General features: G+C 42.3%; 1 protein-coding gene across 4 annotated transcripts; it reads right to left on the reverse strand.

Moving 5' to 3' along the window:
• Nucleotides 1–1,983: 1,983 nt before the first annotated feature.
• LOC109883407 (uncharacterized) lies at nt 1,984–24,210 on the reverse strand. Of its 4 annotated transcripts, none has more exons than XM_031801900.1 (14): nt 23,792–24,210; nt 23,632–23,688; nt 18,513–18,639; nt 15,184–15,273; nt 14,874–15,061; nt 14,326–14,359; nt 13,692–13,797; nt 13,380–13,509; nt 13,086–13,135; nt 11,065–11,255; nt 3,013–3,160; nt 2,879–2,923; nt 2,749–2,776; nt 1,984–2,544 (listed from the first exon to the last, which is right to left on the reverse strand). In XM_031801900.1, the coding sequence occupies exons 1-14, from the start codon at nt 23,841–23,843 to the stop codon at nt 2,399–2,401; spliced, it is 1,392 nt and encodes a 463-aa protein (XP_031657760.1). In that variant the 5' UTR covers nt 23,844–24,210; the 3' UTR covers nt 1,984–2,398. The 4 variants fall into 4 exon arrangements, with proteins under 4 accessions (XP_031657760.1, XP_031657768.1, XP_020331029.1 ...); XM_031801908.1 differs by having other exon boundaries at nt 13,395–13,509; nt 23,792–24,191; XM_020475440.2 differs by having other exon boundaries at nt 3,013–3,163; nt 23,792–24,190.
• Nucleotides 24,211–26,883: the final 2,673 nt, after the last annotated feature.

Raw genomic sequence — 26,883 nt, forward strand, 5'->3', positions numbered from 1 at the left:
GCAGTCTCAGTGATATGATGGGGTCTAAAACCAGACTGAAGCGTTTCATATACATTGTTTGTGTTCAGGAAGGCTGCGCAACAGCTTTTTCTACAGTTTTTGAGAGGAATGGGAGATTTGATATAGGCCGATAGATTTTTTATATTTTCTGGGTCAAGGTTTGGCTTTTTCAAGAGAGGCTGCCACTTTTAGTGAGTTTGGTACACATCCGGTGGATAGAGAGCCGTTTATTATGTTCAACATAGGGGGGCCAAGCACAGGAAGTAGCTCTTTCAGTAGTTTAGTTGGAATAGGGTCCAGTATGCTTCTACACCTGCATTGCTGCTGTTTGGGGTTTTAGGCTGGGTTTCTGTACAGCACTTTGAGATATCAGCTGATGTACGAAGGGCTATATAAATACATTTGATTTGATTTGATTTGTATGCAGCTTGAAGGTTTAGAGGCCAAGACTATTTTCATCAATGTGTCAAGAGATATATATTTGGAGGAATACGCAGATTTAAAGAGGAGTCCGTAATTTGCTTTCTAATGATCATGATCTTTTCCTCAAAGAAGTTCATGAATTTATCACTGCTGAAGTGAAAGCCATCCTCTCTTGGGGAATGCTGCTTTTTAGTTAGCTTTGCAACAGTATCAAAATTACATTTGGTATTGTTCTAATTCTCTTCAATTAAGTTAGGATGATCGAGCAGCAGTGAGGGCTCTTCGATACTGCACGGTACTGTCTTTCCAAGCTACTCGGAACACTTCCAGTTTGGTGTAGCAGCAGTGAGGGCTCTTCGATACTGCATGGTACTGTCCTTCCAAGCTACTCGGAACACTTCCAGTTTGGTGTAGCAGCAGTGAGGGCTCTTCGATACTGCACGGTACTGTCTTTCCAAGCTACTCGGAACACTTCCAGTTTGGTGTAGCAGCAGTGAGGGCTCTTCGATACTGCATGGTACTGTCCTTCCAAGCTACTCGGAACACTTCCAGTTTGGTGTAGCAGCAGTGAGGGCTCTTCGATACTGCATGGTACTGTCTTTCCAAGCTACTCGGAACACTTCCAGTTTGGTGTGGCGCCATTTCAGTTCCAATTTTCTGTAAGCTTGCTTCAGGGTATTTTCTGTATACCAGGGAGCTAGTTTCTTATGACAAATGTTTTTTGTTTTTAGGGGTGTGACTGCATCTAGGGTATTACGCAAGGTTAAATTTAGTTTCTTAAGTTAGATGGTTAACCGATTTTTGTACTCTGACGTCCTTGGGTAGGTGGAGGGAGTCTGGAAGGGCATCTAGGAATCTTTGGGTTGCCCGAGAATTTATAGCCCAGCTTTTGATGATCCTTGGTTGGGGTCTGAACAGAATATTTGTTGCGATTGCACTGGGCACTGGGCTCTGGGCTCTCTATCAAATGGAAAGGTTAACTGCACCCTCTTCAGGGATTCATCGGCACTTGTGAACTCAATTCTCTGTGTTCCAATTTTTTTTCAGGACTTTTATTTCCATGACTGATCAAAACTCTTGTCCTTCTGCAAATGTATGGTGCAGACATATGGTGAGCAATATGTTTGGAACAGCAAATTACAATTAAATCGGTATAGAATCGTGAGAATCACAATATATATCGTATCGCCACCAAAGTATTGTGATAATATTCCATCGTTAGGTCCCACCTGAATTCAGGTGAAAGCTATGCTCCCTTGTTGATGTCACTTGTTAAATCCACTTCAATAAGTGTAGATGAAGGGGAGGAGACAGGTTAAAGAAGGATTTTTAAGCCTTGAGACAATTAAGACATGGATTGTGTATGTGTGACATTCAGAGAGTGAATGGGCAAGACAAAAGATTTAAGTGCCTTTTTAACAGGGTATGGTAGTAAGTGCCAGGTGCACCGGTTTGTGTCAAGAACTGCAAAGCTGCTGTGTTTTTCACGCTCAACAGTTTCCTGTGTGTATCAAGAATGGTCCACCACCCAAAGGACATCCAGCCAACTTGACACAAATGTATGTTTTTATCTGATTTTATTTAGTTAAATATTAATACAATTAAGTTTTAAATAATTATAAATGACTTATGAACAAACAGCGAAGTTTAAGTCTAGATGGTACTTTATCTTATAAGGTAGTAATTTTCATACAACAGTTGATTCAACTAATTACTAGAGTAAATATTAACAACCGCTAAAACAGATCTACAGTGCATAACAACAACAAAGAGTTGTGTTGAAGTCCTCTGCATATTTCTAGAAATAACCAAACATGAAATGGAACTCATGTACAGTAACGAGGAAGAATCTCAGGATGCATCCAAATGGCGCCCTATTGCCCTAGAACACTACATGGCCCTGGGCAAAAGTAGTGCACTATATAAGGAATAGGGTGCCATTTGAAGCATACATGAAGTTTTACAGTAAGATGTGCTAGAAGTTAAAGGAGAAAGGGAAGGAGTCCCCAGCCCCTGATCCCTTCTCTCTGCTGGTTGACGGTTGACCAGGACTCTTAGAGCTGAAGGGGAACTCAAATCCATCTTCTGACTTCTCCGACTCTGGCCGGGCAAACAGGAAGCCTTCAACAACATACATATTGCTATTACACAGAGGAAGAATCATATTAGGGTCTGTATTTATAAAATGTCTCCGATAAAGGATCAGTTTCCCCCTGTCCATTAATTTTCATTTTAAAGGCAAAACTGATCCTAGATCAGCACTCCAACTAAAAAATAATCACTTTTGAAAAGTATAATTTATTAATCGCAGACAGAATTTCCCACCTGATGGCGATCTGGATCCTGACGGTTTCTAAGATGACAAAAATAAAAAGGTAATAAATTAGCCAAGTTCCACATTATGTCTGATACTGACACGACAGAGAATAACATATAACAGAACATATAATGGTACCTTTTCACTGCTGAAATATGAGCTGCTGAAGGGGAAAGGAGGCTCCTACAATGAAACACAATATTAGAGTTTAATATAAAGAGTTATTGATGGATGGGTCATCATTGTAAAAAGTGTTTTTGATGTTCCCTCACTTCCTCCTGGCCTGAGCCCAGTTCAAAGCCACAGTGGAAGCCAGAGAAGTCAGGGGTGGTGGGGCTAGGAGCTGAGCTCATGGAGAACAGGAAGCCTGGGGATTTTACTGTGGATCCGTCTAGCTGACTAGGTGACCCACTGTGGCTCCTGCTGGAGATATTATATAAGACTCATTCATATACATAAGTAAGTAAGCATTTATATACAACTGGGAGGTCTGCATCTCAAATGGCACCCTTTCCCCTCAGTACAGTCGTGTCCAAAGGTTTTGAGAATGACACAAATATTAATTTCCACAAAGTTTGCTGCTTCAGTGTCTTTAGATATTTTTGTCAGATGTCACTATGGAATACTGAAGTATAATTACAAGCATTTCATAAGTGTCAAAGGCTTCTATTGACAATTACATGAAGTTGATGCAAAGAGTCAATATTTGCAGTGTTGACCCTTCTTTTTCAAGACCTCTGCAATCTGCCCTGGCATGCTGTCAATTAACTTCTGGGCCACATCCTGACTGATGGCAGCCCATTCTTGCATAATCAGTGCTTGGAGTTTGTCAGAATTTGTGGGTTTTTGTTTGTCCACCCGCCTCTTGAGGATTTTTTTATTATTTTTTTTTATTTTACCTTTATTTAACCAGGTAGGCTAGTTGAGAACACCTTTATTTAACCAGGTAGGCTAGTTGAGAACACCTTTATTTAACCAGGTAGGCTAGTTGAGAACACCTTTATTTAACCAGGTAGGCTAGTTGAGAACACCTTTATTTAACCAGGTAGGCTAGTTGAGAACACCTTTATTTAACCAGGTAGGCAAGTTGAGAACACCTTTATTTAACCAGGTAGGCTAGTTGAGAACACCTTTATTTAACCAGGTAGGCTGGTTGAGAACACCTTTATTTAACCAGGTAGGCAAGTTGAGAACACCTTTATTTAACCAGGTAGGCAAGTTGAGAACACCTTTATTTAACCAGGTAGGCAAGTTGAGAACACCTTTATTTAACCAGGTAGGCAAGTTGAGAACACCTTTATTTAACCAGGTAGGCAAGTTGAGAACACCTTTATTTAACCAGGTAGGCTAGTTGAGAACACCTTTATTTAACCAGGTAGGCAAGTTGAGAACACCTTTATTTAACCAGGTAGGCAAGTTGAGAACACCTTTATTTAACCAGGTAGGCTAGTTGAGAACACCTTTATTTAACCAGGTAGGCAAGTTGAGAACACCTTTATTTAACCAGGTAGGCAAGTTGAGAACACCTTTATTTAACCAGGTAGGCTAGTTGAGAACACCTTTATTTAACCAGGTAGGCTAGTTGAGAACACCTTTATTTAACCAGGTAGGCTAGTTGAGAACAAGTTCTCATTTACAATTGCGACCTGGCCAAGATAAAGCAAAGCAGTTCGACAGATAAAACGACACAGAGTTACACATGGAGTAAAAACAAACATACAGTCAATAATGCAGTATAAACAAGTCTATATACAATGTGAGCAAATGAGGTGAGAAGGGAGGTAAAGGCAAAAAAGGCCATGATGGCAAAGTAAATACAATATAGCAAGTAAAATACGGGAATGGTAGTTTTGCAATGGAAGAATGTGCAAAGTAGAAATAAAAAAATAATGGGGTGCAAAGGAGCAAAATAAATAAATAAATTAAAATTAAATACAGTTGGGAAAGAGGTAGTTGTTTGGGCTAAATTATAGGTGGGCTATGTACAGGTGCAGTAATCTGTGAGCTGCTCTGACAGTTGGTGCTTAAAGCTAGTGAGGGAGATAAGTGTTTCCAGTTTCAGAGATTTTTGTAGTTCGTTCCAGTCATTGGCAGCAGAGAACTGGAAGGAGAGGCGGCCAAAGAAAGAATTGGTTTTGGGGGTGACTAGAGAGATATACCTGCTGGAGCGTGTGCTACAGGTGGGAGATGCTATGGTGACCAGCGAGCTGAGATAAGGGGGGACTTTACCTAGCAGGGTCTTGTAGATGACATGGAGCCAGTGGGTTTGGCGACGAGTATGAAGCGAGGGCCAGCCAACGAGAGCGTACAGGTCGCAATGGTGGGTAGTATATGGGGCTTTGGTGATAAAACGGATTGCACTGTGATAGACTGCATCCAATTTGTTGAGTAGGGTATTGGAGGCTATTTTGTAAATGACATCGCCAAAGTCGAGGATTGGTAGGATGGTCAGTTTTACAAGGGTATGTTTGGCAGCATGAGTGAAGGATGCTTTGTTGCGAAATAGGAAGCCAATTCTAGATTTAACTTTGGATTGGCGATGTTTGATATGGGTCTGGAAGGAGAGTTTACAGTCTAACCAGACACCTAAGTATTTGTAGTTGTCCACGTATTCTAAGTCAGAGCCGTCCAGAGTAGTGATGTTGGACAGGCGGGTAGGTGCAGGTAGCGATCGGTTGAAGAGCATGCATTTAGTTTTACTTGTATTTAAGAGCAATTGGAGGCCACGGAAGGAGAGTTGTATGGCATTGAAGCTTGCCTGGAGGGTTGTTAACACAGTGTCCAAAGAAGGGCCGGAAGTATACAGAATGGTGTCGTCTGCGTAGAGGTGGATCAGGGACTCACCAGCAGCAAGAGCGACCTCATTGATGTATACAGAGAAGAGAGTCGGTCCAAGAATTGAACCCTGTGGCACCCCCATAGAGACTGCCAGAGGTCCGGACAGCAGACCCTCCGATTTGACACACTGAACTCTATCAGAGAAGTAGTTGGTGAACCAGGCGAGGCAATCATTTGAGAAACCAAGGCTGTCGAGTCTGCCGATGAGGATATGGTGATTGACAGAGTCGAAAGCCTTGGCCAGATCAATGAATGCGGCTGCACAGTAATGTTTCTTATCGATGGCGGTTAAGATATCGTTTAGGACCTTGAGCGTGGCTGAGGTGCACCCATGACCAGCTCTGAAACCAGATTGCATAGCAGAGAAGGTATGGTGAGATTCGAAATGGTCGGTAATCTGTTTGTTGACTTGGCTTTCGAAGACCTTAGAAAGGCACGGTAGGATAGATATAGGTCTGTAGCAGTTTGGGTCAAGAGTGTCCCCCCCTTTGAAGAGGGGGATGACCGCAGCTGCTATCCAATCTTTGGGAATCTCAGACGACACCAAAGAGAGGTTGAACAGGCTAGTAATAGGGGTGGCAACAATTTCGGCAGATAATTTTAGAAAGAAAGGGTCCAGATTGTCTAGCCCGGCTGATTTGTAGGGGTCCAGATTTTGCAGCTCTTTCAGAACATCAGCTGAATGGATTTGGGAGAAGGAGAAATGGGGAAGGCTTGGGCGAGTTGCTGTTGGGGGTGCAGTGCTGTTGTCCGGGGTAGGAGTAGCCAGGTGGAAAGCATGGCCAGCCGTAGAAAAATGCTTATTGAAATTCTCAATTATGGTGGATTTATCAGTGGTGACAGTGTTTCCTATCTTCAGTGCAGTGGGCAGCTGGGAGGAGGTGTTCTTATTCTCCATGGACTTTACAGTGTCCCAGAACTTTTTTGAGTTAGTGTTGCAGGAAGCAAGTTTCTGCTTGAAAAAGCTAGCCTTGGCTTTTCTAACTGCCTGTGTATAATGATTTCTAGCTTCCCTGAACAGCTGCATATCACGGGGGCTGTTCGATGCTAATGCAGAACGCCATAGGATGTTTTTGTGTTGGTTAAGGGCAGTCAGGTCTGGGGAGAACCAAGGGCTATATCTGTTCCTGGTTCTAAATTTCTTGAATGGGGCATGTTTATTTAAGATGGTTAGGAAGGCATTTTTTAAAAATATCCAGGCATCCTCTACTGACGGGATGAGATCAATATCCTTCCAGGATACCCCGGCCAGGTCGATTAGAAAGGCCTGCTCGCAGAAGTGTTTCAGGGAGCGTTTTACAGTGATGAGTGGAGGTCGTTTGACCGCTGACCCATTACGGATGCAGGCAATGAGGCAGTGATCGCTGAGATCTTGGTTGAAGACAGCAGAGGTGTATTTAGAGGGGAAGTTGGTTAGGATGATATCTATGAGGGTGCCCGTGTTTAAGGTTTTGGGGAGGTACCTGGTAGGTTCATTGATTATTTGTGTGAGATTGAGGGCATCAAGTTTAGATCGTAGGATGGCTGGGGTGTTAAGCATGTTCCAGTTTAGGTCGCCTAGCAGCACGAACTCTGAAGATAGATGGGGGGGCAATCAGTTCACATATGGTGTCCAGAGCACAGCTGGGGGCAGAGGGTGGTCTATAGCAGGCGGCAACGGTGAGAGACTTGTTTTTAGAGAGGTGGATTTTTAAAAGTAGAAGTTCAAATTGTTTGGGTACAGACCTGGATAGTAGGACAGAACTCTGCAGGCTATCTTTGCAGTAGATTGCAACACCGCCCCCTTTGGCAGTTCTATCTTGTCTGAAAATGTTGTAGTTTGGAATTAAAATGTCTGAGTTTTTGGTGGTCTTCCTAAGCCAGGATTCAGACACAGCTAGAACATCCGGGTTGGCAGAGTGTGCTAAAGCAGTGAATAGAACAAACTTAGGGAGGAGGCTTCTAATGTTAACATGCATGAAACCAAGGCTATTACGGTTACAGAAGTCGTCAAAAGAGAGCGCCTGGGGAATAGGAGTGGAGCTAGGCACTGCAGGGCCTGGATTCACCTCTACATCGCCAGAGGAACATAGGAGGAGTAGAATAAGGGTACGGCTAAAAGCTATGAGAATTGGTCGTCTAGAACGTCTGGAACATAGAGTAAAAGGAGGTTTCTGGGGGCGATAAAATAGCATCAAGGTATAATGTACAGACAAATGTATGGTAGGATGTGAATACAGTGGAGGTAAACCTAGGTATTGAGTGATGAAGAGAGAGATATTGTCTCTAGAAACATCGTTGAAACCAGGAGATGTCATTGCATGTGTGGGTGGTGGAACTAATAGGTTGGATAAGGTATAGTGAGCAGGACTAGAGGCTCTACAGTGAAATAAGCCAATAAACACTAACCAGAACAGAAATGGACAAGACATATTGACATTAAGGATAGGCATGCTTAGTCGAGTGATCAAAAGGGTCCGGTGAGTGGAGAGGTTGGTTGGTGATTTAGACAGCTAGCCAGGGCATCGGTAGCAAGCTAGCATAGGATGGAGGTCTGTTAGCCACCCCTTACGTTCCGTCAGTAGATTAGTGGGGTTCCGTGTGGTAGAGGGGATTAATCCAAATCACACAACAACAACAAAAATAAAAACAATAGATATAGTTATAGAGGCCCAAGAAGAAAACATAATAATAATAATAAAAAATAAAAAAATAATAATAATAAAAAATTGTCCGATTGTCTATTCAGATAGCAGCCGGTAAAGACTGCTAACGGTTAGCAGGCCGCAGATGGGCGTTCAGGTAACGTCGCGACGGAGGAGCCAGCCGAATAACTCCTTCGGGTAGATAACGTTGGCAGTCCAGTTGTGAAGGCCCGGTGGGGCTCCGCGAAGGCAGTAAAACGGGTCCGGATAGGTGACTGCAGCCCAGGTGTGATTGATGGAACTCAGGAGTGATTGACGGAGCTTGCTAGCTCCGGAATAATTGATGTTTGCTCCGGAATCGACGAAGGCCGATAGTCACACGGATAGCAGCTAGCTAGCTGTGAGATCCGGGTATGAATGTCCAGAGAGCAGTCGAAATCCAGGGACATGGAGAGAAAAATTGGTCCGGTATGTTCCGTTCCGAGCCGCGCTGCGCCGTACAGAACTGGCGATAGATTTTCGAGCTAAAGGATAGCTGATGACCACAAACCGTGGTTAGCTGAATATTAACGATTTGCCAGTAAAGGAGCTAACTAGCTTCTGAACTAGCTTCTGGATTAGCTTCTGGCTAGTTTCAGGCTAGCTTCTTGGAGTTTCTGGCTAGCTTCTTGGAGGATTACAGATCTGAGGTAAATAATACTTTTTTATAAATATACATTGGTGAGGCGGGTTGCAGGAGAGTGTTTTGAAGATGAGTTGATGGAAAATAAAAATAAAATGTATGTGAAAAAGTTGTATATATATATATATATACAGGACACGATAAGACGAGGACAAAAGACGTCTGAACTGCTATGCCACCTTGGAGACATATATGACCAAAGGTTCTCAATGAGATTAAGGTCTGGGGAGTTTCCTGGCCATGGACCCAAAATATCAATGTTTTGTTCCCCGAGCCACTTACCGTAATTTCTGGACTATTAAGCGCACCTGAATATAAACCGCACCCACTGAATTATAAAAAAATATGTATTTTGTACATAAATAAGCCGCACCGGTACATTGAAACAAATGAACTTTACACAGCCTTTAAACGAAACACGGCTTGTAACAAAAATAAATAGGCTTTAACGAAACACGGCTTGTAACAAAAATTAAACAGTAGCCTACCAAGAAAGTCATTGGTCACTATCTTCCTCCTCCTGTGCACTGAAACCACTGAAGTCATCTCCTTCGGTGTCGGAGTTGAATAGCCTCAGAATTGCTTCATCCGATGTTGGATCGCTGCCCTCTTCAACACGCAGCAGTCTAACCTTTCGAAACCCGTTGATGATAGGGGATTTTTTTACAATGCTCCACGCTGTCAGCAGCTCTATTTCCTTTTCCAACAGCCAGATCGATCGCCTTCAACTTGAAAGCTGCATCATATGCATTTCTCCGTGTCTTTGACATGATGAGGGTGACAAAATGACTACCGTAATCAGAATGATGGGAAGTTTGAGCACGGTCGATTTACGTCACACTATGTGATGGTGCTCAGTTTTTTGGCGGCATGAATCTTGTGAAAGCGGGAAAGATCCATAAATTAGCCGCGTCATTGTATAAACCCGCGAGGTTCAAAGCGTAGAAAAAAAGTAGCGGCTTATAGTCCGGAAATTACGGTAGTTATCACTTTTGCATTATGGCAAGGTGCTCCATCATGCTGGAAAAGGCATTGTTTGTAACCAAACTGTTCCTGGATGGTTGGGAGAAGTTGCTCTTGGAGGATGTGTTGGTACCATTCTTTATTCATTGCTGTGTTCTTAGGCAAAATTGTGAGTGAGCCACTCCCTTTGCTGAGAAGCAACCCCACACATGAATGGTCTCAGGATGCTTTACTGTTGGAATGACACAGGACTGATGATAGTTTTTTCCCGGATGCCCCAAACAATCGGAAAGGGGATTCATCAGAGAAAATGATTTTACCCCCGTCCTCAGCAGTCCAATCCCTGTACCTTTTGCAGAATATCAGTCTGTCCCTGATGTTTTTCCTAGAGAGAAGTGGCTTCTTTGCAGCCCTTCTTGACACCAGGCCATCCTCCAAAAGTCTTCGCCTCACTGTGCGAGCAGATGCACTCACACCTGCCTGCTGCCATTCCTGAGCAAGCTCTGTACTGGTGGTGCCCCGATCCCGCAGCTGAATCAACTTTAGGAGACGGTTCTGGCGCTGGCTGGACTTTCTTGGGCGCCCTGAAGCCTTCTTCACAACAATTGAACCGCTCTCCTTGAAGTTCTTGATGATCCTATAAATGGTTGATTTAGGTGCAATCTTACTGGCAGCAATATCCTTGCCTGTGAAGCCCTTTTTGTGCAAAGCAATGATGACGGCACGTGTTTCCTTGCAGGTAACCATGGATGACAGAGGAAGAACAATGATTCCAAGCACCACCCTTCTTTTGAAGCTTCCAGTTTGTTATTCAAACTCAACCAGCATGACAGAGTGATCTCCAGCCTTGTCCTCATCAACACTCACACCTGTGTTAACGAGAGAAACACTGACATGATGTCAGCTGGTCCTTTTGTGGCAGGGCTAAAATGCAGTGGAAATGTTTTTGGGGGATTCAGTTCATTTACAAGGCAAAGAGGGATTTTGCAATTAATTGCAATTCATCTGATCACTCTTCATAACATTCTGGAGTATTTGCAAATTGCCATCATACAAACTGAGGCAGCAGACTCAAAAATGTATATTTGTGTCATTCTCAAAACTTTTGGCCATGACTGTAGTGTACTACTTTTCAGCAGAGCCCAGGGTGCACTACTTTTGACCTGGGCCCTGGGTGCCATCTCAGACCCAGCCTAGGTTAACTATGCATGTCTTACTTCAGGGAGAAGGTTGGGGTGCTGGACACAGCTTTCATTCTATTAGGAGTCTGAGGAGAGAATGCTGCTCCCATCCCTTCATCCTCCTCCGCCTCAGTAATGAGGGGTGTAGGCTGTTCGTCTCCTCCCTCAGTCCCCCTCTCCTTCACCTCCTCCATCCCCACTGTACTGGAGGTGTTCAGACACTCCTTCTATAAAGAGTCAAACAGATGTTACATAGCATATTTACATTCGGAAAGTATTCAGACCCCTTCACTTTTTTGTTACGTTATAACCTTATTCTAAAATAGATTCAATTGTTTTCCCCTCTCATCAATCTACACACAATACCCCATAATGACAAAGCAAAAAAACGTTTAAAAAAATGTTTGCGAATTTATTTAAAAAAAATAAAAAATGAAATATCACAAGTCTTCTTGAGTATGACACTACAAGCTTGGCACACCTGTATTTGGAGTTTCTCCCATTCTTCTCTGCAGATCCTCTTAAGCTCTGTCAGGTTGGATGGGGAGCATTGCTACACAGCTATTTTCAGGACTCTCCAGAGATGTTTGATTGGCTTTAAGTCCGAGCTGTGGCTGGGCCACTCATGGACACTCAGAGACTTGTCCTGAAGCCACTCCTCTGTTGTCTTGGCTGTGTGTTTAGTGTCGTTGTCCTGTTGAAACGTGAAATTTTGCCTCATTCTGAGATCCTGAGGGCTCTGGAGCAGGTTTTCATCAAGGACCTCTCTGTACTTTGCTCAGTTCATCTTTCCCTCAAGCCTGACTAGTCTGCCTGCCACTGAAAAACATTCCCACAGCATGATGCTGCCACCACCATGCTTCACAGTAGGGATGGTGCCAGGTTTCCTCCAGAAGTGACGCTTGTCTTTCAGGCCAAAGAGTTCAATCTTTGTTTCATCAGATGAGAGAATGTTGTTTCTCATGGTCTGAGAGTCCTTTAGGTGACTTTTGGCTAACTCTAAGCGGGCTGTCATGTGCTTTTTACTGAGAAGTGGCTTCCATCTGGTCACTCTAGTATAAAGGCCTGATTGGTGGAGTGCTGCAGAGATGGTTGTCCTTCTGGAAAGTTAATCCCATCTCCAATTAGGAACTCTAGAGCTCTGTCAGAGTGACCATTAGGTTCTTGGTCAGCTCCATGTCCAAGGCCCTTCTCCTCTGATTGCTCAGTTTAGCTGGACGGCCAGCTCTAGGAAGAGTCTTGGTGGTTCCAAACTTCTTCCTTTTATGAATGATGGAGGCCACTGTGTTCTTGGGGACCTTCAATGCTGCAGCAATGTTTTGGTACCCTTCCCCGTATCTGTGCTTCGACACAATCCTGTCTCTGAGCTCTACGGACAATTCCTTTGACCTCATGGCTTGGTTTTTGCTCTGACATGCACTATCAACTGTGGGACCTTATATAGACAGGTGTATGTCTTTCCAAATCATGTCCAATCAATTGAATTTAAGTTCAAGGATGATCAATGGAAACAGGATGGACCTGAGCTCAATTTCGATAAATAAGGTATTTCTGTTTTTAATTTTTTATAGATTAGAAAACATTTCTAAAAACCTGCTTTTGCTTTGTCATTATGGGGTAGTGTGTGTATATTGATGAGGAAAACATTCAATTGAATCCATTTTAGAATAAGGCTGTAAGGTTACAAAATGTGGAAAAAGTGAAGGGGTCTGAATACTTTCAGAATGCACTGTATAACAAGAGCGTTACGTGGCCTCCTAAATGGCACCCTATTCCTTACATAGTGCACTACTTTTAACCAGAGCCTTGGGCACTGATCAAAAGTAGTGCAGAGTACACTTTAAGGGAATAGGGAGCCATTTGGGACGCACAACTGTCTGCCGTATATAACAGAATCATGAATCTACAGCACAGTACTTCATCAGTGTCCTGTCACTGAATAGGTCTGTGTCCATGTTCTCTTCTAACTGATGCTGATGTTACTTGGAGTGTGATTTTACAGCAGTACCACGTTGTTGAATACTGATATGATTATATTCTAATAATAAAGAGCAGACCTGTTCCTCTAGTAAACTTCCCTCCTCCTGGTCTGAAGCGTGTATTCCATCTGGAGGACGGATTTAAAACATTTTACCACCAGAATCAATTTAAACTGGAAATGGGCCCACAAAGTGAAAGCCCAGAAATGAAGCATTGAAGATCCTAACCATTGAAGATCCTAACCATTGAATATTCTACCCATTGAATATCCTACACATTGAATATCCTACCCATTGAATATCCTACACATTGAATATCCTACCCATTGAATATCCCAACCATTGAAGATCCTAACCATTGAAGATCCTAACCATTGAAGATCCTACCCATTGCCTCTGGGTATGACCACAGGTCACAGTGTGTGTCTCCTTGTGATGGAGGGTGAGCAACGGTCTTCTCTAGATGCTCTTCAATTCCCTCTCCGTGTTTCTCATGGCCATCCTGCAAAAGGACCAGAGGAAGATGACTGACCACTCTTGTCTAGACTGAACTGAGTCCCAGCATCCAGGCTAAAGATACCTTAGGCTTGGAGAGACGGGAGGAGGAGAGATACTTGGGAGTGATAGGTGGAGGAGAGAGATAGCTACCTGGGAGAGATAGGAGGAGGAGAGATATATATTTACCTGGGAAACATGGAGGGAGGAGATGTCTAGTGGAGACTGATGGTCATCCTCAGTCTGAGCCGATGACTGTCTGTGAGACTCTGCTGCCGTCAATAGACCAGAGATGCTGGACAGAAAAGTTGAGAACTGCTCACCTTATCTGACACACTTTCAGAGGCAATAAGGACACTCCTGACCTATAAAACCACTCATCAAAATCTAGAACTGACCCTTAACTTAACCCTAACCAATTCTGAAATTAAATATCTGGGGTGAGCTTTTACCATATGCTACTCCAAATATTGCAATACCTGATATAATCATTTTGGGCTGGTAATGACTATATCATTCCAGACTACAATAGTTAATATTTTATACGATATTATAATCACATTCCCATTAAATAATCTTTGTGTGGTGAAAAAACAAGGCTTAGTTAATTTATTTAGACTTAATTTACCGTATTGATACAGACTAACAAATAAAACTGTTCAAATAAAGTATGGTCTTGAAAATCACAATATACCTTCTTGCACTTCCTGACATATTGTCAATGTCAAATATCACAATATTCAATTTCATCATATATCGGCTCAACCCTAATCGTTTTGCATGTCAGTGAGTTTCGGTTGACATTAACCGAGCAAAAGGATACCTTTCCAATGGATTTTCGATGGACAATGTTTGACCTGAGGGAAAAAAGAAATAAGCTTGTACTTCTTTGTACTGTACATCAAACCAAAGACACAGGATATTCAGTGGACTAAAACGTGTTAGTTACCTAGTAGAGGATATTGGTTACCATTTGGTTACCGAGTACAGTGTTTCTGACTTGCCTAGTTAAATACATTTTTAAAAATCCAGTTTCCCAACTCCAGTCCTCCGGTACAGCCAGCAGCACACCGGGCAAAGTCACCTGATTGGGGTTTGGGGCGGCAGGTAGCCTAGTGGTTAGAGCATTGGGCCAGTGACCGAAAGGTTGCAAGATCGAGTCCCCAAGCTGACAAGCTAAAAATCTGTCGTTCTACCCTTGAACAAGGCAGTTAACCCACTGTTCCTAGGCCGTCATTGTAAATAAGAATTTGTTCTTAACTGACTTGCTTAGTTAAATAAAGATGAAATATAGTAATCCAGGGCTTGATGACTGGTTGACAAGTTGAGTCAGGTGTGTTTACTGTAAGGAATCATTGTCCTAGTAGTTACCTAGTAGATCCTGCAGAGCCTTCTCTTTGGCTGTTATCTGGTCCTCACAAACTTTAATCCTGCTTTCCAGCTCTTCTTTTCCTGACTGAATCATCAGCAGCTGCTTGGCCAGAGGGTTCTGGTAGTAACTCTCTTTGTGCTGCTGGAAAACCTTCCTGTAGCGCTCTATTCTCTCCTGGTACACTTTCCTACAGCAGACACATTGGAGGCCTAAGTATAGCTGATTCAGTGTTACGGGTTGTCTAATAATTCTGTGCTTTTTCACTGTAAATGACCATGATGTAAATGTCAAGACAAAATGTAGGCCTACATGTCTTGATTACAGTTGTCTCGTCTCCTCTCCAATTCAGCCTGCAGCGTCTTCTCATACTGCAGCAGGAGGCCGTTAGTTCCCTTTAGACTGCAAGAGAGGGGGTACCATGATACAAGAATTCACAGCAGGGCCTGTATTCACAAAGTGTCTCAGAGTGCTGTCCAGGATCACATCCCCCCGTCTATATAATTATATTAATTATCATCTACTGTAAAGGGTAAAACTGATCCTAGATCAGCACTCCTACTCTGATATGTTTTGTGAATGCAATCCAAAGCTAGGGCAGACCTGGCTGTAAATGGGTCTTTCTATATACTAGGGTACCATACTACACTACATGCCTGGCTGTACATGGATCTTTATATAAACTAGAGTACCAACCTACACTACAGGCCTGGCTGTACATGGGTCTTTCAATAAACTAGGGTACCAACCTACACTACATGACCAGAAGTATGTGGACACCGCTCGTCGAACATCTAATTCCATTCAGCCAAAAGAGCATTAGTGAGGTCGGGCACTGATGTTGGGCGGTTAGGCCTGGCTAACAGTCGGCGTTCCAAATCATCCCAAAGGTGTTCGATGGGGTTGAGGTCAGGGCTCTGTGCAGGCAAGTCAAGTTATTCCACACTGATCTTGACAAACCATTTCTGTATGGACCTCGCTTTGTGAGGGGGAATTGTCATGCTGAAACAGGAAAGGGCCTTCCCAAAAGTGTTGCTACAAATTTGGAAGCACAGTCTAGAATATAATTATATGCTGTAGCATTAAGATTTCCCTCCACTGGAACTAAGAGACTTAGCCCAAACCATGAAAAAGAGCCACAAACCATTATTCCTCCTCCATCTAACTTTACAGTTGACAATATGCATTAGGGCATGTAGCGTTCTCCTGGCATCCAGCAAACACAGATGTGTCCGTCGGACTGCCAGATGGTGAAGCGGGATTCATCACAGTACGCGTTTCCACTGCTCCAGAGTGCAATGGCGACGAGCTTTACACCACTCCACACGACACTTGGCATTGAGCATGGTGATCTTAGGCTTGTGTGTGGCTGCTTGTCCACGGAAACCCATTTCATGAAGCTCCTAACGAACAGTTATTGTGCTGACGTTGCTTCAAGAGGCAGTTTGGAACTTGGTAGTGAGTGTTGCAACCGAAGACTGATGATTTTTATGAGCTACGTACTTCAGCACTCGGCGGTCCCGTTCTGTGAGCTTTTATGGCCTACCAGCCAAGACAACACAAGAGTGGGTTCGGAACAAGTCTCAATGTCCTTGAGTGGCCCAGCCAGAGCCCGGACTTGAACCCGATCGAACATCTCTGGAGAGACCTGAAAATGGCTGCTCAGCAACGCTCCCCATCCAACCTGACAGAGCTTGAGAGGATCTGCAGAGAAGAATGGGAGAAACTCACCAAATACAGGTGTGCCAAACTTGTAGTGTCATACCCAAGAAGACTTGAGTCTGTAATCGCTGCCAAAGGTGCATCAACAAAGTACTGAGTAAAGAGTCTGAATACTTATGTAAATGTGATATTTCCGTTTTGTACATTTTTATTAATATGCATAAAATTCTAAAAACCTGTTTTTGTTTTTTCATTATTGGTATTGTATGCAGATTAATGAGGGGAAACAATTATTTAATACATTTTAGAAGGCTGTACCGTAACAAAATGTGGAAAAGTGGTAATGGCCTACCTTCTATTGAAGGGGCTCTACATCCTTATTCTTAAAGTGGTAATAGTCCTACTTTCTATTGAGGGGGAGGGGGCTCTATATCCTTATTCTTAAAGTGGTAATGGCCCTAGCTTCTATTGAGGGGAAGGGGATTCTATATCCTTATTCTTAAAGTGGTAATGGCCTACCTTCTATTGAAGGGGCTCTAAATCCGTATTCTTAAAGTGGTAATGGTCCTACCTTCTATTGAGGGGGTTCTATATCCTTATTCATAAAGTGGTAATGGCCTACCTTCTATTGAGGGGGAAGGGGCTCTATATCCTTATTATTAAAGTGGTAATGGCCTACCTTCTATTGAGGGGGAAGGGGCTCTATATCCTTATTATTAAAGTGGTAATGGCCTACCTTCTATTGAGGGGGAAGGGGCTCTATATCCTTATTCTTAAAGTGGTAATGGCCTACCTTCTATTGAGGGGGTTCTATATCCTTATTCATAGAGTGGTAATGGTCTACCTTCTATTGAGGGGGTTCTATATCCTTATTCATAGAGTGGTAATGGTCTACCTTCTATTGAGGGGGAGGGGGCTCTATATCCTTATTCTTAAAGTGGTAATGGTCCTACCTTCTATTGAGGGGGTTCTATATCCTTATTCATAGAGTGGTAATGGTCTACCTTCTATTGAGGGGGAAGGGGCTCTATATCCTTATTCTTAAAGTGGTAATGGCCTACCTTCTATTGAGGGGGAGGGGGCTCTATATCCTTATTCTTGAAGTGGTAATGGTCCTACCTTCTATTGAGGGGGTTCTATATCCTTATTCATAGAGTGGTAATGGCCTACCTTCTATTGAGGGGGAGGAGGGGGTTCTATATCCTTATTCTTAAAGTGGTAATGGTCCTACCTTCTATTGACGGGGTTCTATATCCGTATTCTTAAAGTGGTAATGGTCCTACCTTCTATTGAGGGGGTTCTATATCCTTATTCATAGAGTGGTAATGGTCTACCTTCTATTGAGGGGGAGGGGGCTCTATATCCTTATTCTTAAAGTGGTAATGGTCCTACCTTCTATTGACGGGGTTCTATATCCGTATTCTTAAAGTGGTAATGGTCCTACCTTCTATTGACGGGGTTCTATATCCTTATTCTTAAAGTGGTAATGGTCCGACCTTCTATTGACGGGGATATATATCCGTATTCTTAAAGTGGTAATGGTCCTACCTTCTATTGACGGGGTTATATATCCGTATTCTTAAAGTGGTAATGGTCCTACCTTCTATTGACGGGGTTATATATCCGTATTCTTAAAGTGGTAATGGTCCTACTATTGATGAGGAGGGGGTTCTAAATTATTATGTACAGTTGTACAACAACTGATTGTACAACATTGAGGTCCTTGAAAATTATAATGAAGTACTTAAAAAAGTCCTTGAAAGTCCTTGAATTTGACTTGATGAACCCTGCTTAAAGTATGTATAGTTATGGGCATATATTCAGTTGCATTCCTCTAGTCTAAGTACACATGTGGAACTGCATGAAAACCTTTCTATTTTTGTTTCAAACCATTTTGAAATGTTGATTCCAATGTCACACAATGGCCCCATTATTTATAAAGACCCACCTACAAAAAACACAACAAACTTTTGCTTTACCTTTTCGTATTGCCTTTGAGATGCTTCACAATGTTCTGCTTATGATGAGATTCCTCCTCAAGCTTCCTGATGTTTTTCTGGATCCCTATGATGTAGGATTTCTTCTCAGCAACATTGGCTTTGCCGACTGGTGATAAAATAAAATAAACTGATTAATGAACACCAGACAGCTAAAACATAAGACAACCACAACAGAAATTGTTACCTATGGCCTGCCCTTGATATGATGTTATTAAAGGCCTGAGAGACTGTAGGATTGTCCCACTTCTTTTTGGTTTCATCAAGTTTTTCAATTCATAGGTACAGAGTAAAGTACAGAGTAAAGGAAACCTGCAACCATCCCTATGGTGAAGCATGGTGGTGGCAGCATCATGCTTTGGGGATGTTTTCAGTGGCAGGGAGACTAGTCAGGATTGAGGGAAAGATGAACGGAGCAAAGTACAAATAGATCCTTGATGAAAACCTGATCCAAAGAGCTCAGGATCTCAGAATGAGGGAGAAGGTTCACCTTCCAACAGGACAATGACCTTAAGCACAAAGCCAAGACAACGCAGGAGTGACTTCGTGACAAGTCTCAATGTCCTTGAGTGGCCCAGCCAGTGCCCGGACTTGAACCCGATCAAACATCTCTGGAGAGACCTGAAAATAGCTGTGCAGCGACGCTCCCCATCTAACCTGACAGAGCTTGAGAGGATCTGCAAAGAAGAATGGGAGAAACTCCCCAAATACAGGTGTGCCAAGCTTGTAGCGTCATACCCAAGATGACTGGAGGCTGTAATCGCTGCCAAGGGTGCTTCAACAAAAGTACAGAGTAAAGGGTCTGAATACTTATGTAAATGTGATATTGCCTGGTTTTGTTATTTCATAAATGTGCAAACATTTCTAAAAACCTGGCTTTGCTTTGTCAAAGTGGGTTATTGTCTGTAGATTGATGGCGGGACGGACGGACTATTAAATTAACTTTAGAATAAGGCTTTAACGTAACAAAATGGTGTCTGGGGTCTGAATACTTTCCGAATGCACTGTATATACAGTATGTATATAGAGTGGGGTCCCAAATGATTGACCCCCCTTATAAGGATGAGCAATAATGACTCTATAAAATAAATAATTCAAATACTGAGCTACTTTGTACGCTAAAGAAAATGTGAGATTATATTATTTTATGCTAATACAACCCAGAGAAAGATATTTTCTTTAACAAGTAATGTTTTCTCTCAAAAAGGTTGGGGTAAAAATTATTTACACTCCTAAAGATTCTTATAAATAATGTAGTCAAAAGTGTAGTATTTGGTCATATTCCAAGCACACAATGACTACATAAAGCTTGTGACTCTACAAATGTGTTGGATGCAATAGAATATCAACGGTAAATAATGTACTGTATCATTTTGGAGTCAAAACACTTCTACATTAATGTGGATGCTAACATGATTACAGATAATCCTGAATGAATGGTGAATAATGATGACTGAGATAGAGGGTAAATGATCAAACGACCAAGACATGCTAACCTCTAACCATTACCAATAACAGGGGAGGTTAGAATGTCTTGGAATTATGATCTTTGACCCTCTGTAACTTTGTCACTCATCATTATTCACGATTCATTACATTAATGTAGAAGTGTTTGGAAACATATTCTATTCTTATTTATAATAAAAGTGACTCCAAAATCACACAATATATTATATTACTATTGGGCACAAAATAACCTGAAATACACTAAAACTAACTGCAAATGCATCCAATAAGTTTGTAGAGTCACGAGCTAGATGTACTGTAAGCATGTCAGGAATATGGGCCCAAATATACTCATCTTTATTTATATATGATTCTTTAGCGGTGTCAATAATATTACCTGTTAAAGAAAATATATCTTTCTCTGAACAATTGTGTTAGTAAAAAATTATATTTCGCTTTTTTTCCGCATACAATATACAGTTGAAGTTGGAAGTTTACATACACTTAGGTTGGAGTCATTAAAACTTGTTTTTCAACCACTCCACATATTTCTTTTTAACAAACTATAGTTTTGGCAAGTCGGTTAGGGCATCTACTTGGTGCATGACACAAGTAATTTTTCCAACAATTGTTTACAGACAGATTATTTCACTTATAATTCACTGTGTCACAATTCCAGTGGGTCAGAAGTTTACATACACTAAGTTGACTGTGCCTTTAAACACCTTGGAAAATTCCAGAAAAGGATGTCATGGCTTTAGAAGCCTCTGTTAGGCTAATTTACATAATTTGAGTCAATTGGAGGTGTACCTGTGGATGTATTTCAAGGCCTTCAAACTCAGTGCCTCTTTGCTTGACATCATGGGAAAATCAAAAGAAATCAGCCAAGACCTCAGAAAAAAAAGTGTCGATCTCCACAAGTCTGGGTCATCCTTGGGACCAATGTCCAAACGCCTGAAGGTACCACGTTCATCTGTACAAAGAATAGTACGCAAGTATAACACCATGGGACCACACAGCCATCATACCGCTCAGGAAGGAGACGCGTTCTGTCTCCTAGAGTTGAACGCACGAGACGGCCTACAGGGAGGAGGTGAGGGCCCTCGGAGTGTGGTGTCAGGAAAATAACCTCACACTCAACGTCAACAAAACAAAGGAGATGATCGTGGACTTCTGGGAACAGCAGAGGGAGCACCCCCCTATCCACATCGATGGGACAGTAGTGGAGAGGGTAGTAAGTTTTAAGTTCCTCGGCGTACACATCACAGACAAACTGAATTGGTCCACCCACACAGACAGCGTGGTGAAGAGGGTAGTGAGGTCTGCCCAATGCATCACCGAGGGCAAACTACCTGCCCTCCAGGACACCTACAGCACCCGATGTCCCAGGAAGGTCATAAAGATCATCAAGGACAACAACCACCCGAGCCACTGCCTGTTCACCCCACTATTATCCAGAAGGCGAGGTCAGTACAGGTGCATCAAAGCAGGGACCGAGAGACTGAAAAACAGCTTCTATCTCAAGGCCATCAGACTGTTAAACAGCCATCACTAATATTGAGTAGCTGCTGCCAACATACTGACTCAACTCCAGCCACTTTAATAATGGAAAAATTGATGTAAAAAATGTATCACTAGCCACTTTAAACAATGCCACTTAATATAATGTTTACATACCCTACATTACTCATCTCATATGTATATACTGTACTCTATACCATCTACTGCATATTCATATCTTTATGTACATATTCTTTATCCCTTTACACTTGTGTGTATAAGGTAGTTGTTGTGAAATTGTTAGGTTAGATTACTCGTTGGTTATTACTGCATTGTTGGAACTAGAAGAATAAGCATTTCGCTACACTCGTATTAATATCTGCTAACCATGTGTATGTGACAAATCAAATTTGATTTGATTTCACTTTGGTGCGAAAAGTGCAAATAAATCCCAGAACAACAGCAAAGGACCTTGTGAAGATACTGGAGGAAACAGGAACAAAAGTATCTGTAACCATAGTAAAACGAGTCCTATATCGACATAACCTGAAAGGCCGCTCAGCAAGGAAGAAGCCATTGCTCCAAAACCGCCATAAAAAAAACAGACAACAGTTTTCAACTGCACATGGGAAAAAAGATCGTACTCTGGCCATAATGACCATCATTATGTTTGGAGGAAAAGGGGAGAAGCTTGCAAGCCGAAGAACACCATCCCAACCGTGAAGAACGGGGGTGGCAGCATCATGTTGTGGGGGTGCTTTGCTGCAGGATGGACCGGTGCACTTCACAAAATAGATGGTTTCATGAGGTAGGAAAATTATGTGGATATATTGAAGGAACATCTCAAGACATCAGTCAGGAAGTTCAAGCTTGGTCGCAAATGGGTCTTCCAAATGGACAATGACCCCAAGCATATTTCCAATGTTGTGGCAAAATGGCTTAAGGACAACAAAGTCAAGGTATTGGAGTGTGCATCACAAAGCCCTGACCTCAATCCTATAGAAGATGTGTGGGCAGTACTGAAAAGGAATGTGAGAGCAAAAAGGCCTACAAACCTGACTCAGTTACACCAGCTCTGTCAGGAGGAATGGGCCAAAATTCACCAACTTATTGTGGGAAGCTTGTGGAAGGCTACCCGACACGTTTGACCCACTGGGAATGTGATGAAAGAAATAAAAGCTGAAATAAATAATTATCTCTACTATTATTCTGACATTTCACATTCTTAAAATAAAGTGGTGATCCTAACTGACCTAAGACAGGGAAATTTTACTGGGATTAAATGTCAGGAATTGTGAAACACTGAGTTTAAATGTATTTGGCTAAGGTGTATGTAAACCTCCGACATCAACTGTAGCTCAGTATTTTAATGATTTATTCTAAAGTCATTATTGCTCGTATTTTTCAAGGGGGTCAATAATTTGGGACCCCATTGTATGAATATTTTAAAAACTACCACCCCGCACCCTGAAATCTGAATATATTTAAAATCTCTTGTGAAATAAAAACAGCTACATAAATATACCTTACATAGTACATCTATTAAACAATACATCACAATACATACATCAGAAATAGTTACAAATGATAGAGATCCGTTCATGGATGTACAGGTCTGTTGGATAAAAGTTCTGATATGTTCGCTGCTGCTTTTTTTCCAGGTGTCCAGGGTGGACACCCTGGCCCTGTGAATCCTGGCTGTGGACAGTTCCATACAGATCATTTCCTGAAATGTGAGCAGCCATTGCTGCAATGGTAACTGATGAGGTGGAAACCACCTTCATTCAATACTTTTACTTGGCAGCTGTGGTTCCTGCCAACCACATCTCCATTGGCATTCTGTCAAGTGCCATTCAGTAATCACAAAGCAAAATCACTATTGGATGTAATGACAATATTTGGTCTATAAGTACAGAGATTATATCATTGACTTTCCCCCAGAATTCAATCCCCCCCGGGGCATTATAGCACATACTGAAAAGTACCATGGTCCCCTGTGGAGCAGAATTCACATAAAAGAGATGGACTAACGTTATCCCACTTCTGACACCAATGTAGCTGTTAACAGCTGGAGCGGGGCTTAAACCTGTCACCATGAGATAGCTAGTCACCCCATATCGCTAGCTGCCTTCTGTGAGGCGACACCATCACTTACTTTGAATCTGTTGATTGATCTGATCCCTCTTCTGAGCGATGTCCCTGGTTTGCAGAGCTATAAATCAGCAAAGAAAAGCAACCAGTTAGCCATTGAACTCCTGTAAATCACTAGCTATGGTTAGGGTATAGTGGAATAAAGGTCAACGTTGAAAACATACCTAGCTGGAGAAGTAAACTGTCCATACTGCCCAGGGAATCATGGTCATCCATTTCAACAGGTCTCACAAACAGGGACGGTCAAACGGTTAACAGTTAGCAAGCTGTTAGCTAGCTAGCATTACATACACCTTTATTAAGCAAGGTGCAGCAGTAAAACAAAGAATTAAAACGTTTTTGGCAGGCAAAAAACGAAACTACAGCTCACTTTCAACACAAACGTTTAGGCTACAAATCATTAAAAATATATATATGTATTTTAAATCTTGGCTATAGCTGACTGACTGACTTGACGCACTAGCGAACTAAGCGTTACGTCAGTTACCATCTGCGTCGTTAAGGCGGCCACGCGCGCGCGGCTGTCCGTCTCAACTCCAGCGCAGCGCTTTGGCGCCATCTACCACCGGAACCTGCAACCGGAACCTATTCATTATTTCGAATGGTTGTCCTTTTTCTCTTATAGGTACAGCTGGTGGCGACAAAACACTTTACAATCTTATAGTCAAACCTTGAAGCGCTGGTTGGAACGTGCAAATGCGGGGTAGTGGGAGGAAGGAGGGAAGCAGAAGTGTAGTTTGAAGTTGAAAGCACGTCGAGTACAGTTAGCGAGAAAGATGAGTGAAGTGACGACAGTGAAGTCCAATAATAGAAATTATTGCGTCGAAATTATCGACGCATGAAGTGGTAGGCTTAGATTTTCAGAGCAGAGCACCGGTAAAAAGGTGTTATCGCTGCCGTCCCGATGGACATTTATAATCAATATCTTAGGTAAGAAAATCCAGGAGTAGTTAATGCACGTGACTTGACCCATAAGGAGAATGGGGAAAAGGTTCCAAGTTGATCTGTATTATTGATGTTTGATGTGTATTTATCACCCTCTGTAAAGTTGGGATATATAAGATATGCTGTAAGAGCATTTGTACAAAACCTGATCTAATGCAAAGAAGTGTAATCATTTGTCCATGTGCCAAGTCTTTGCAGACGGTAGGAATGTGTTATTTTAGAGTCCATGAATGTAAAATGTTTCAACTGTGGTCGGGATCATATTCCTGAATTCCCAGAGTGCCCTGTTAGCGTGAAAGAGGTTGCATGTCAAGGATCAGGGCTGTACAGCAAATCTCCTATGTGGAGGTGGTGAAGAGTGTTGGAGTGGCAACAGTTTTGAAGAAGACATGGTGGCAGATACAACACAACAAGTTGCAAATGTTATACGTCAATCAAGTGATCTGGATCCACTTATTGTGAAGAAGGTGGATTTTGTAGCATTTATAGCCACAGTTATTAATTGTACTGTACACATTTCTAAGAAGCTGGACATCATATCTGCATCCGAAAAGCAGGATTATTTAGTTGAATTAACATTTCATTATTGATAGTTTATGGAATGTATTATTATATTTTTCAGCATTTTTCCCTTTTCGGATCTTTATTATCCACCTGTACAGTAGGTGGCGGAATGCACATATAATTCTTGCAAACGGCATTATACCAAAGAAGAAGACCATGACCTGTGCTCATGATTGATTTTCCACTTTGCAGAAGATTGGGTTGGCATCAATGTGTTGCTACCCTCATGTCCAAGGTGGAGTTTAACATGGGGAGTTGATTGTCAGTTAAAATACCATACTAAGGCTTTCGACTCGATCAATCACCGTATTCTTATCGGCAGACTCAACAGCCTTGGTTTCTCAAATGACTGCCTCGCCTCGTTCACCAACGACTTCTCAGATAGAGTTCAGTGTGTCAAATTGGAGGTCCTGTTGTCTGGACCTCTGGCAATCTCTATGGTGGTACCACAGGGTTCAATTCTTGGGCCAACCCTTTTCATCAATGATGTCACTCTTGCTGTGGGTGATTGCTTGATCCACCTCTACGCAGACGACACCATTCTGTATACATCTGGCCCTTTTTGGACACTGTGTTAACAAACCTCCAAATGAGCTTCAATGCCATACAACACTCCTTCCATGGCCTCCAACTGCTCTTAAATGCTAGTAAAACTAAATGCATGCTTTTCAACCATTCGCTGCCCTCACCCGCCCTCCCGACTAGCATCACTACTCTGGACGGTTCTGACTTAGAATATGTGGACAACTACAAATACCTAGGTGTCTGGTTAGACTGTAAACTCTCCTTCCAGACTCATATTAAGCATCTCCAATCCAAAATTAAATCTATAATCGGCATCCTATTTCGCAACAAAGCATCCTTCACTCCTGCTGCCAAACATACCCTCGTAGAACTGACTATCCTACTGATCCTCGACTTCGGCGATGTCATTTACAAAATAGCCTCGCAACACTCTACTCAGCAAAGTGGATGCAGTCTATCACAGTGTCATCCGTTTTGTCACCATTTACCACCCACCACTGCGACCTGTACACTCTCATCGGCTGGCCTCGCTACATATTCGTTACGAAACTTACTGGCTCCAGGTCTATCTATAAGTCTTTGCTAGGTAAAGCCCTGCCTTATCTCAGCTCACTGGTCACCATAGCAGCACCCACCCGTAGCACGCACTCCAGCAGGTATATTTCACTGGTCATCCTCAAAGCCAACACTTCCTTTGACCGCCTTTCCTTCCAGTTCTCTGCTGCCAGTGACGGGAACAAATTGCAAAAATCGCTGAAGTTGGAGACTTATATTTCCCTCACTAACTTTAAACATCAGCTATCTGAGCAGCTTACCGATCGCTGCAGCTGTACATAGCCCATCTGTAAATAGCCCACCCAACTACCTACCACATCCCCATATAGTTTTTATTGACTTTTTTCTGCTATTTTCCACACCAGTATCTCTACTTACACACCCTCATCTGCTCATCTATCACTCCAGTGTTAATTGCTAAATTGCAATTACTTCGCTAATACAGCCTATTTATTGCCTTACCTCCTTACTCCATTTGCACGCACTATATATAGACTTTTTCAATTTTGTTATTGACTTTACTTTTGTTTATTCCATGTGTAACTCTGTGTTGTTGTTGTTTTGTCGCACTGCTTTGCTTTATCTTGGACAGGACGCAGTTGTAAATGAGAACTTGTTCTTAACTGGCCACCTGGTTAAATAATGGTGAAATAAAATAAACAAAATA

Source organism: Oncorhynchus kisutch, linkage group LG2 (assembly GCF_002021735.2).
Source record: "Oncorhynchus kisutch isolate 150728-3 linkage group LG2, Okis_V2, whole genome shotgun sequence".
NCBI classification, from domain to species: Eukaryota; Metazoa; Chordata; class Actinopteri; order Salmoniformes; family Salmonidae; genus Oncorhynchus; species Oncorhynchus kisutch.